This window comes from Kryptolebias marmoratus, linkage group LG8 (genome assembly GCF_001649575.2).
Source record: "Kryptolebias marmoratus isolate JLee-2015 linkage group LG8, ASM164957v2, whole genome shotgun sequence".
NCBI lineage: Eukaryota > Metazoa > Chordata > Actinopteri > Cyprinodontiformes > Rivulidae > Kryptolebias > Kryptolebias marmoratus.
In genome coordinates, this window is record NC_051437.1 from 21939927 (window position 1) to 21952290 (window position 12364).

Sequence of the window (12364 nt, forward strand, 5' to 3'; positions counted from 1 at the left end):
ATCACGAATTAGCACCCAAGAACTCTCTACGCAACAATACAAATAAAATCAAATTTGGGTAAGGTTCTTTGCTGGACAGGATCATTTGAATTTGTTAAAATGAAGATTAAGACATTTCTTTAAAAAAAATATATAAACATGGCGAATTAAAATGTGAAGTAAAGATGTCTTTCCCCTCTCGTCTTCACAATAAGAGCATAAACTAGGACAGGGCTGACGTTTGTTTGGAAATATCACGTGTCACAGCCTTTGCTCACCTGGAAATCTGTCGGACAGGTACGTTATCCAGGTCAGTTAGAGTCAGGAAGTCAGAGTTGAAGTAATGCAGCTGGAGGATGCAGGCCAACAGGAAGGCAGCAGGAAGCAGAATACGTGCAAACAGCTCCACGGTGCTGTACCTTTCCAAACCCAGGTCACGAAGTCTGGAGAACCAAACAGTAGTGTGGATTCATCAAAAGAAACACTGACCCCTTGTAAATTTCAGCCAAAAAACTGAACATCCAGTACCATGCTGAAAATGACCAAGAACTTAAAGCTTTTAGCTTACAAAAAAAAAAGAAAAGAGGAATAATTCATAGAAATAAGCTAAGGGAGACTCACCCTTCCTCTGACATGCCCATGATCTGTCTGAACAGCGCAGAAACACTTCTGAACTGATACATATAGATGGTTATTAACACCACCATGGAGTAACCCACCACCACCGCCCAGAACGTCTTCAGAACCCGCCGCCAAATATCATACCGGATCTGAGAGTGGAGAAAACAATGAGTACTCACAGAACCCTGACACTCTCTGCAGCTCTTAATAAATGTACATCCCACAGCTTTTACACTTCTCTAATTTAATAAACTGTTTCGCACATGCAGGTCATGGGTTTGACTTCCGGAAGTAAAAAAACAGATAAATTACATTCTTAACATCATAAATGACACTGCTGCCTGTTTCCCACCATCCATGTGGTATGTAAAACATCCGGGTGCTGCTGATGTTGTCCAAACAGACACATAATGTTGTCTCATGTAATCTCCACAGCCATTAGGCCTTCCACTAAGTGCCTTCTGTCTCTCTAAAAGGTCAGCAGAAACATAATGGGAGGAAGGAAAACCAGTGAAACTGTGGCAAAAAACGGCTGCCTATGAGCTTATTAGTCATAATCAATACTTTCAGCTGAAAAATAGCATCAGTGAACAAAGCAGTGTTTGTTTATGCGTGCTTTTCTTGAGTTTCTATCAGAACTGTGAACATTGTGAAGGTTCTATGCACCGATGGGCAGATTTAGTAATATTAGCATGAAACATAAGGGACATTCAGAGCAAAGAAACTGAAGGGGTCCTTAAAGAGTTCGGAGACTTGAAGGCTTCATAAAGGACAACTGACCACGATGTGCGTTTCTCTGGTTCCATTTGAATCTAAGACAGGAAAGTTAAAGTGAAGTAACAATCATCTGATGAGCAGGAGACCAGTGAAAATGTCTTTGCGACTCCTTCAGTTCATTTAGGCTATTTAATTTCCAGATTTCTGTCCTACTTCCAAGCAGGAGCTAAAAACGACCTTGTTAAAGTGGCTGCATGAGCCACAGGCAGGAAATGCCTCCTAATGAATCTGTAATTTTGAGTCTCAATCCGAGGTGATGTTCAGCCATGGCACTGACTGAAAGTTTTATTCCCACTTGAAGGGTTCTGTTAATAAAATAACCTGACACCGGAATGCTAACAAAAATTTAAAAAAAAAAGATTTTTCAGCTTTAGACAATCCTAATACAAACTAGAGGTGTTGAACTTTCTGTGAAAATGCTGCATTAAGCTGAAAATGAGTTATTAAAGCTAAAAGAAGCAGAACACCAGTTATAAGCTAAAGAAAGAAAACTGCTGGGTAAAAGTAGCAAACTGCTAGCTAAAAGCATGAAAAGGCTGGCTAAAATGCTAAAAGTGACAAAACAATGTGTAAAAGTTAAAAGTCACAAAACATTAGCTAAAAGATAAAGGTAACAAAAGACTAGCTAAAGGCTACAAGTAGCAAAATGCCAGGTAAAAGCAGTAAAATGTAAGCAGAATGTTAAAGTAGCAAAATGATAGCTAAAAGTAGCAAAACCCTAGCTATGGGCCAAAAGTAGCAAAACAATAGGTAAAAGTTTGTAGGTATAAACCAAAAGTAGCACAAAAGCTAAAAGTACTAAAAGAAGACATAAACCGAGTAAGCTGGAGCAGATTTCAAAGACAACAACGTTTTAAGGAACTGGAGAGATCTCGGTGTATTTTTGTGGGGAAGATCTTTGCAAGTATAAAAGCTACAAAACTCCTGAATTAGCTGAATGTTTTGATATATGAATGGCTAAAATAGCACAAAGTATGCAGAATAGCAAAAGGATGCAAAGAAAAACAAACAAACAAATACAAATAAACTGGAAAACAATAGTGTAGCAAATCAATCATTGTGTGACTGCTGACTCAGCAGTCACACAGCCATCTAAAATACATTCTTGTTTGAATTACTGTAAAATATTGTGTTTAGATGATTGAAATATACTAATAAATATGATCATTTATAAGTCTGATACATGACAAAACTTTAAAGGGCCTGAAATCTTTCCATGAGCGCCGATCATTTCAGAGGATTTACGGGTGGACAAGAAAAGCCAAATATTTACGCATGAATCTCCTTCCCTACAGGGTAAAATCAAGCATCAGATTTACTAACCTGGTACAGAACGACACACAGGAGGAAGAGAACGATGTAAAGGATTTTGTAGACGACTACCTGATTAAATGAAAGATCAATCAATCATTATTCTGTTTCAATGTTTAGATATTATTTTATCATGAAATCAGACCACATAGGCTAAACATTATTCTAATATTTACAAATGTCTACACAATAATGTTGTGCTGTGATAAAACATTAACGTAAAACATTAAGAAAAAACAGTAGGATGTGTGATTTATCTCAAATATTTTAGGTGCATCACTAACCTTCCCAGAGAAGCTGATTACGAAGAACATGGAGCAGCAAAACAGTATCCAGTATTTCACCAGGATCCCTTTAACGCCTGAGATCAGCATCGCTACCAGAGGTGACGGCTGACTTTCCTCCTCTGATTTGGAGAAAATGAAAAAAAAAGGAGTGAAGAAAGAAACGAGAGACAGAAGGAGAGTAGAAACAAGTAGAGGAGAGCTCTACTTTAAACTTGTCAGATGTGAGAACGTTTTTTTTCTGTTTTAAGAGAAGCAATCCAAACAATAAATTACTCGGCATGTCTTGGATCTCTTCTAGAGATTTATTTTTCATGCTCTGCTCCTCCTGCCTCTCCGTCAGCTGCTGACGAAACATCAACCAGAAGTTAAAGCTGTAGAAGACCTGCAGAGAAAACACAAAGTTTTAAGTTGTATTTAATTAACTTTTTCTTCAGTGCTTCTCAAAATGTTAAGCAGAGAGAGGTTTAGTCTGAAGCTTTAAAAGCCCCTAAAATATTTTCTTAATCAGCCTTTAATTATCTTGGGGCTTTTCAGTTTCTTGTTTAGTGTAACCTTATTTCAAACACATCAGAGCGCTTTCTATAATGTAAATAAAAACAAAACGCAGTAATTTTCAAAATAAATTTATACTTTGTTGAAAATTCTGACATTATATAAAATATTGAAACTAAAAACTATCATTAGTTGTGGATAAAAAAAACTATTCAAAAATAGCTAAAGGTCCTTATTGTTTAAGCAAAGTTTTTTTAAAGAACACACAATGAAATTCTTCCTTTGCTCTCCTCTAATACAGTCACACAAAAAGAAAACAACAATAAAAAAAACAAGCAATCATTTTTTTAACATGTTGTCCTTATAAAATGTTAAATTAAAAATGGAGTTTAAAGGAACTCATTGCAAAATCATGAAGATTGGGCAAAAAATGACATGAAGAAAGAAAAAAAATCTGCATAATATTTGTCTAATATTGATGGTTAATGTGTCCTTAAAATAAGCTAAACTTCAGAATTGCATTACCTGTAATACCTGTAAAACTATTGGAGTAAACTCTTTCAAATTGATTAAATTATGACTTTGAAGGTCTGGACCAAAGACTGTATATATATTATATTATGTCTATTGTCCGGACCCAGAACAAATCCCTGTATCATGTTTGTTTGTTTATATTTTACACAAATCCATTTTAACAGAGTTGTAAAATAACCATACAAATATATTCTTGTCTTTAATGGGATTCAAGTAAAATGAAGAAAAAGTGAGAGAAAATGGGTTTTTAGTGTCATCGTGTCACCTTTGCTCCCAGGTGGACGCAGGGCGCAGGGTGGTAGCTGTTCAGGTCGAAGTCCACGATCACAGCCGGCGGCAGGCCGGGGTACAGCTCGCCCCGGCTCAGACGGAGCCCGCTCAGGAAGCCCAGAAGCACCAGGACCGTGCCGTAGATGGCGAGGAAAGGGGCCGACATCATGGCGTAACGCCGACGGTCCCTCATCATCCAAATGATGCAGGACCACACAAGCAAGGCGAAAGTCAGCCAGTTGTTGTAAGTGATACTCCACACCTAAATATGAATATCAAAAATAGCTGGATTTACTAACATCTTGTTAAAATTAAAAAATACTTTATTTATGTTGTTCAAACTGCCAATTTTGTTCATGCTAGCACAGCTTAGCTGCTGTAAACCTTTTGGTTAGCGAGCCTCACTTACACAAAAGCGTAAATGTAGCCTAGCCTTTAAGTTAATTTGTTAATCTGGGAAAATATACTCAGCTCAACAATTTACTGAAGAGCCTGCACAGTTTTATGAGGCCTTTAAGTGGAGTTTCACTTAAGATCACTGCTTTTAGCTGAGTCATCCACCTCAGCCCCACTACAGTCACCTTTTTATAGTTTGTGCATCCAACTCAACCTTCATCACAGTTTACTCGTGGAAAGTAATAAAATCAGGCTGTCCAAAGTTGCTTGACAAACACATCAATCACTCAGCTTGTTTTCAGCTTGTATTCTTTGCCAATTTTTAACACGTTTAAGGCCCCATCTGCACTACTCTGGATATTCTTATAAATTTGTTTTTTTCCTCTGTCCACAGTTTAACAAAACCACTGTAGTAATTATGCCACGCCACTAGGTGGCGAGAACGTCCACATAAACAATACATCAAAATACAGAAAAAGAACAATTTTAGCTAGATTTTATCGTATTCTCTGGTGATGTTTACAGTTCCCTATATGCAGTTGTTTGGACTAAATGAAACACATTTTTAGTTTCCAGAGAAACTCTGTAACGCTTTTCAGACGTCAGATGTTGAAGCTGCCAAAGAGAAGACAGAAGTTATGTGACAGGATATTTTCTCGATTTCCTTCATGTTGTTTCAGTAAAAAAGGTCAAATCAGGATCTGTAATCTGTAATTTCTATTAGTTTGTTTTTATTTCTCCAGTAAATGTGCCAAATAGGTGAACATTAACAGCATTTTTGATAGTGTAAATAAAGTACCAAGTACTTGATAACTCTAATCAGCAACATTTTTTTGCATTAACTTGTGAAATGTGATGATTTATGCACTTTTTAGGAGCCTCAGCTTGCAGGGGGCCCCACTATCTGTATCCTGCATGGCTTAATACCTGAGCTTGACTTTGTACTGAAGTAAGCTGTAAACAAGCTTAAAATTTTAGTTAAAAAGCTAAATATTTACCAGTTCTAGCTTCTTAAAAAGTGCATTTTGTTTTTGAGTGCTTTTGCACTGTTGATCACACTCAGATTTTTTTCATTCAAATTTGCCAAATAAAATCAACAAAACTAAGATGAAACATTAAAGACAATCTCATATGTGTGTAAATGATTTTTATGACTTGTTCTATTTAAAAATGTATAATAACGTCTGAATCCTCCTCCATTCTGTTTGTAGTTCTTTGTATTTGCTAGTGGATGTGGTTTCAGTGGTAAACAAGTTTGTCCACTAATTAAAGATTTCATCGCCTGCCTCTTCACATTTATCTCTAAATTTCTCCCAGTGGCTTGACATCTTCGTCACCACTGATTAGTGTGAGTGATTGTGGCAGCAAAACTATAAAGCACTTTGGAACCAAAGTAATAAAAGCTATTTAATAAATCCAGTTTATTTAACCTATGGGACCGCCAAGGATTAATTTTCCAGAGATCTCTCCTCTGCTGTCAACTATTTCAACGGCACAAAAACCCACTCTGCCGTAAGTTTGACTCCGCGTTTGCACTTTACCATCATGATGACAAGGGCGCTGACATAGCTGTGTTTTTGCACCAGCCGTCCAAAGACGACCAGACCGCTCGGGCCTGAGGGTGGAGCTGAGGTTTCTGTCAGACTCTTTGAGACTTCCTCGTTCTTTTCCTCCGTTTTCCCCTCAATTTCTGACTCTGACACTAAACAACGAGACAAAGAAAAGGATAAAACGCTGAAGAAAACACATTTTACAAACCAAAAACAAGCTTATAAAAATTTGATAAATTGATGGGTTTTTTTAATGGAACCCCAATGCGAATAGTGTTACTGGGATATCTGGACGCTGCACGTTTTTCCACTTGCTGAGTCAACATATTCAGCGAGCTGTGATTACCGTGGGAAAGCGAGTCTCTGTCTTCATTATTTGCCGAAGTGTAACAGTTTGTGTAACCCGCTCTTTCTAGCAGACACCCAAGACTGCTGCTGTGGACATTTTGCCAGGAACTTCCTGTTATCAGAATCATTGGCTGAAGGAAAAGAGAACATTTTACTGTCAAGATAATCACATGGGAGGAATAAAAACCTGAGGCGCCTCCAGACTTTGTTCAATGCCCGCTGTTGAATATGTGATATAGCTAAAAACTTTACCTCATCAGGCAGATAGGTTTCATCATCTGTGCTGCTTAAAAGCTGAAAAAAAGAGACATTTTGAGCTGATTTCTCCTTTAAAATGCAGTTATACCAAAAAAGCATGGAACAGAACTAAAATATCCTTATATATAGCATCTATTTGAACTATAAATCAACCAAAACAAATATTATAAAACATCTGACAGTTTATTTTAACTCATAAGCCAAGAAGAGAAAGTTTCTCTTTGCAGGTCACCTCTTGTTTATCTCCTGTGATGTAGATGACCCTGGAGAAGCTCGGAGGAGCTTCTGGGCTCTCTAACGGGCTCTCGGACTCATCGACAGCAGCAATATCCTGAGAAGAACAGCAGCTATTAAAAGCTTGTCAAGTTAATACTGTCCACAGTACAATATCATTTTCAGGAGTAGCAGCGCTTGCATCTGTAGCAATGGCTGATAACCTTAAAACAAAACAATTAGAGCCTGGAAATAAGGTTCTAACTAACAGAGATTATTCAACTAATCAAATATAATATGTTATTTGTGATGATTAATCTTGAAATTCAGTCATACTGATAATCCTTGCAATAAAAGTTAAGAGTCACAGCAACACTTATAGTAATAATTGATTTCTCACCCATGCATGCACAATCCATCATAAAATAGGAGCATATTTGTAGTTCCTCCTCTGAGCATATTTGCCAACAAACCTCCTCTGTGATGTGGACCCATTTGTGCATCAGAGCCACCAGTGTGTAGTAGAGCAGCAGGAGGACCAAAGGGTTGATGAAGTCCGGCCAGCAGACGTGCGGGTGCAGACCCAGACTGTGTGGGCGCGAGGGGCTGGTTCTGATCACTCCTGTCATACCGAACAACCTGCGAAAGAGTGCAGGATGAAGGCGGCACAATAACAGGTCAAACGGAGAAAAGCAATCGACAGGAGCGAATCTTATAGGAAAGATTACATCCAGAATGAACACAGGAATGGTAAAAAACATAAGTTTTTAAATGATAAGATCTTTTTTCATTTCAGGAAATGCTTGAAAAACATTTATCAGGTCATAAAATGAGCTCAAACACACCCTCAGATGAACAATAAATGACGTTAAATCATAATATTGTTTATTTAACAAAAACTATGCCAAAACATTATTGAACAGCAATTTGAATCATTTATAGCAGCAATTATGAGGGAGAATCATCGTGAAGGAATTTTGTTTGTTCTTCTCAGTGATGCTTTGGCTCATTGAGGTTTGTTGGCCTTTAGGCACAACTCTCCTAAAGTCCTGCCAAAGCATTTTATTAAAGCTGAGGTCTGGGCTTTAGCTGGGCTGCTGCAGCCCAAATCACCAACCCCTTAACCAGTTTCTGGACACCCAGTATCGAGTATTTGTGCTGATAAGCTGTGTTTAGTTAGAATGTGGCACTTCAGATCCAAAAATTTGCATCTTTAATCAAAACTGAGATATCTAGGTGTAGTATTTCTTTCCATTCCCTCTTGTACCTGGCATAGATGTCATCTGGTGGAATAAGCTGCTGGGACAGTGGCAGCTGATACACATAAAGAGCCAGCAGATGTCCTCCGCTGAAGATGGCCATCATCACACACAGGGAGCTGAAAACCAGCATGCTGATGGAGCGGCTGAATATCCACCACCAAACCAGGCTAAGAAACACCCCAAAATACACTCCGGATGTGAGAGAGGGCAGCGTGATACCTGCAGGCACACATCATGACAAGAAGCAGGAAGAAAACAGATGAATTAGATCAACTTTGTTAGCATTTTAAAGCTACACCACACCTGTGTTCATTTATCTGTTGTGTAATGTACCTGCCATCCCCAGCAGTAGAGTCACCACTACTTTCCCTGCTGTGTTCATGATTGCCGACAGCAGCAGCCTCAGTCCGGCCGCGAACATTATCAGCTTCTGGACAAACTGTGGCGGCCCAGAATGAACTGGGACTGTAGTCTCATCCGAGCTGTCAAATGACGAGCCCTCCGTGACGCTTCCCTCCTCCGATTCTGAATCAGAGGTTTCCACATCCTGCAAGAGCCAATGTTTTTAATAACCCTGGGCATTTCTTGGGCCTTTGAGCTGTTGCTGTGTGAGCTGTTACCTCGGGGATGGAGGGAGGGATTCCATTCTCATGGAGGCTGACTTGAGGCACAGGGCGTAGACGTTTTTTGCACAGCCTCAATATGAACAAAATGGAAAAGAAAAGGCCAATGTCCGGGGCCAAGAGACGCACAACGTTTCCAGCATCAACCGAACTGAATCTGGAAAAATAGAGATGTACATCAGTAACACTGGTTTGGTGAGCGTTACGCTTACAGGAGGAAAAAAATCTGGTTTGAGATAACTATCAATTATGTTTAACCCTCAAGGAGCTGAATTTCCTTTCAAACCTTCCTCTGTTCAAGCTTTTATGATTCTTCTGTCATTTGATTTTTATAAACTGCAAAGTCTTGGTAGATAAAAGACAACTTTTCTCCAGATTTATGAGTGAGGAACATCACGGCTTCAGTACACACAAAGCCCTTTAAGCAATAAGAAAAACTAACTCATTAAAATGGTTCTTTCCTCTTCCTCCTGAACTCTGAGTTTACATCGGTGCCAGGCAAACACTGACACTCAGTCAGCAGCAGATGATTTGAACATAAAATCCACTGAAGCAGAGATGCAGACGTTTTTATTTCTGCTTTAGAACATAATCACAAACAAGTGCAGTGGGAAGCATAATCATGTACAGGATGAAGGTTTGTCAGGTTTTATTGCCACCAACAACGAGCGGCAGAGACACAACACCAACACAGAGCGTGAGGAAAAAACTGACAACAGTCTCTCACTTCTAATGAAATTATGTGTAATCTTGTTATAGTTGTAGTTAAAAGAGTTTGCTAGATGTACAACTCTTTGTTGTGCAGAACACAAATTTTGTAATTCTGATTTATTTACTTTCTTTGTTCACTGGCTTTATTTTCTCTGCATCTTTCTTAACACCCCTGCTATAAAGATGAAATAGCTTAAGCTTTCAAATACAAACATGTATAGAAAAATATTAGAAATTATAACAGCCAAGTGTGCTCTCATACCTTACGATTCCCAAATGGTAGAGAACATCCTCCCAGAATCCGCTAACTGTTAAAAAGAAATAAAAAATGTTTTTTATTAAAACAGGTTTTCTTAAACAGTGATTTATTTTCAGCTTACAACGCAAGTATTCCCTTAATGTTTAAACAGTATTTTCTGTTGTTTTGAAGCTCTATATTCACAGGATCCCTGCACAGGCTTGAAAAGTATAGAAAGGTTGTGGAATTTGGTTTTAGCATTTTCCAGGTCTGGATAAGTGTGGAAAAAGGAAAATGTAATTCAGAAAAACATTTCTGTTTCCAGACTCTGTTTTCTGTTGCATCTTCTAAAGCAGTGGTGTCCAGTTCTGGTCCTGGAGGGCCACGATCCTGCATGTTTTAGATGTTTCTTTGCTTGGACACACCTGATCTGAATCACTGAGAGATTAGCAGACTTCTGCAGAACATGAAGACCTGCTGAAGAGCAGAGAAACCTGCAGGATGGTGGGCCTCCAGGACCAGGACTGAACACCTTTGTTCTAAAGGATGAAAATTTATTTTTCTACAAAGAAATGCTTAAACAAGCAGGACATTTTTTTCCAGTTTATCCACCCTCCGGTTTAAGGGTTTAGACATCAGCATCTTGATTTTTGACTTCCTGATTGAAAACCCAGAAATGCATGTTTGCTCAGCTCTACAGGTTTCAGAAACAGTTGTGCTTCAGGTGATAAAACTGGCTGTCCTCTAATGACGACGTTTGCAGTCCAGTTTACATCTGTGTCAAAGTGTCGTTGGACAAGACAGCAAAGTTACTCCCCCTAGTTGCACATTTTATGGTTTATAGCAATATAAGTGCAGATTATTAAGCTGTCACATGTACAGTTTGCAACTTTCTAGTCCCAGTCCAGCTCTAAAGTATGAAGCTTTTCCCATTTATCATAAATGAGAGATTGTTTTGTGCTGAAGAAGACCTGATCCCCGGTATTAAGATTCTGAATTAATCAGAAAACATTTATTTCTTTAGAAGTGTTGTTCCCTGCTTCTATACACAACTTATTTTATTTCCGATGTTTGAAGCTTACAGATAATAAAATCGCTCCACTGTACAAAGATTTACAGTGAATTTAGATATTTGTTGTCAAAAACGGCTTAAACAATGGACAGAAACGTGTAGGAACCTTGTGTTGACATGAAAAAAAGATATTCTGAGAAATGCAGTGAGTTTGTTTTTACCGTGTGGGGGGATGTAGGCGAAGGGGATCTGCATGAAACACTGCAGGGTTAGAAAGATCAGGCTCATGTAGACGATCAGCCGCAGGAACTGACCTGTTTTACCTTCAGAAAGCAGCAAAAATAAAACAAAACATGAAACTTGTTCTGCTCAATACCTTACCTGAATTTATAGGAAATATGACAAAAAGCTTAAAATATGTGGGTAACTTGCTTTAAAACAGGCTTTTATTATTTCCCACCTTTGAAATGTTAAATGTTCTGCTGATTTAAATGACTTCAGGATGGTTATAATCTCTAATAAACTAAACAATTTGCTCCAATCAAGCAAAAACACACTTTAATACACAAAAACTGATAACTCAAAGTCAGTCTTTCTCGATTCCTAAGTGTTCACGTCAATCAAACAAATTATTTATCTGACAAATAGAGCATAATTAAAGCATTAATGTTGAAATCATTACCTCTTCAGAAACATTTTTGCAATAATTTACAAAATTTATTTCCTCAATCTTCCAATGTGTTCAATTTCTTCAAAGATAAATCCCGAAAACAAGCATTTGTGCAGCAAATTTGGTTGGAAATTTGAAGAAATGAATCATTCCACAGCTCTGGTTTCAAGTTTCACTCTTGTAATCAAAATGTTGGAGACACAAAGCATTAATAGCTGATGTGGCTCAACGGTAGCTGAGCCAGCAAATGTGCTGTTGATGTTCACCGTTTTTACTAAAAGCATTGTTTCACTTAAACCTCTCTGCTTACATATTCACACACATGCACACACACACACAAGCTCCTTAAAGCAAAGGTGGCTGCACAAATGAAACACTTTGCACACACACACACATCAGATGAACATACACTTCATCACTTAGTCCAAGGAGGATCGAATTAGGGGGTGGTGGAGGGTGACTGGGATCTGTGAAGCTGAAAGGCGGACATCAGGCGGAGGAGAAATGATGGCGGCAAAAGAAGATTGCTGACATCACATCTTTTAATTCCTTGCTGTAATTACAAGGCTATGCATAATTGATTTGGTCATTCCAACCATTTCCCCTTTACAAAGTACTTCGAGGGAGGGGCACCGATGCTTTAATTCATCAACCTGCGGGGGTCAGTGCTAAGGAGGCGCTCAAACAGTCGCACACAGAACAACAACAATCCTGATTAAATGAATTAAAAGCTGGCTATCAAATTTGTTCTGTCAACATAAAGACGACATTCAAGCGCACAGTACAGCAGGAATGATCATGTTTTTGCCCGT

The 12364-nt window shown here is 38.4% G+C and overlaps 1 protein-coding gene across 1 annotated transcript in view; it reads right to left on the bottom strand.

Moving 5' to 3' along the window:
* LOC108236734 (piezo-type mechanosensitive ion channel component 2) overlaps positions 1-12364 on the bottom strand; it is a 48481-nt gene that overhangs the window by 33716 nt on the left and 2401 nt on the right. The window contains exons 3-18 of the mRNA XM_025006260.2: positions 11104-11205; positions 9895-9940; positions 8919-9078; positions 8632-8845; positions 8304-8517; positions 7510-7675; positions 7056-7154; positions 6818-6859; positions 6564-6696; positions 6209-6369; positions 4267-4533; positions 3249-3357; positions 2973-3094; positions 2701-2760; positions 601-749; positions 258-422 (exon numbers count right to left, since the gene is read on the bottom strand). Of these exons, the coding sequence (XP_024862028.1) occupies positions 258-422; positions 601-749; positions 2701-2760; positions 2973-3094; positions 3249-3357; positions 4267-4533; positions 6209-6369; positions 6564-6696; positions 6818-6859; positions 7056-7154; positions 7510-7675; positions 8304-8517; positions 8632-8845; positions 8919-9078; positions 9895-9940; positions 11104-11205 (2209 nt within the window). The remainder of the gene's footprint in view (positions 1-257; positions 423-600; positions 750-2700; positions 2761-2972; positions 3095-3248; positions 3358-4266; positions 4534-6208; positions 6370-6563; positions 6697-6817; positions 6860-7055; positions 7155-7509; positions 7676-8303; positions 8518-8631; positions 8846-8918; positions 9079-9894; positions 9941-11103; positions 11206-12364) is intronic.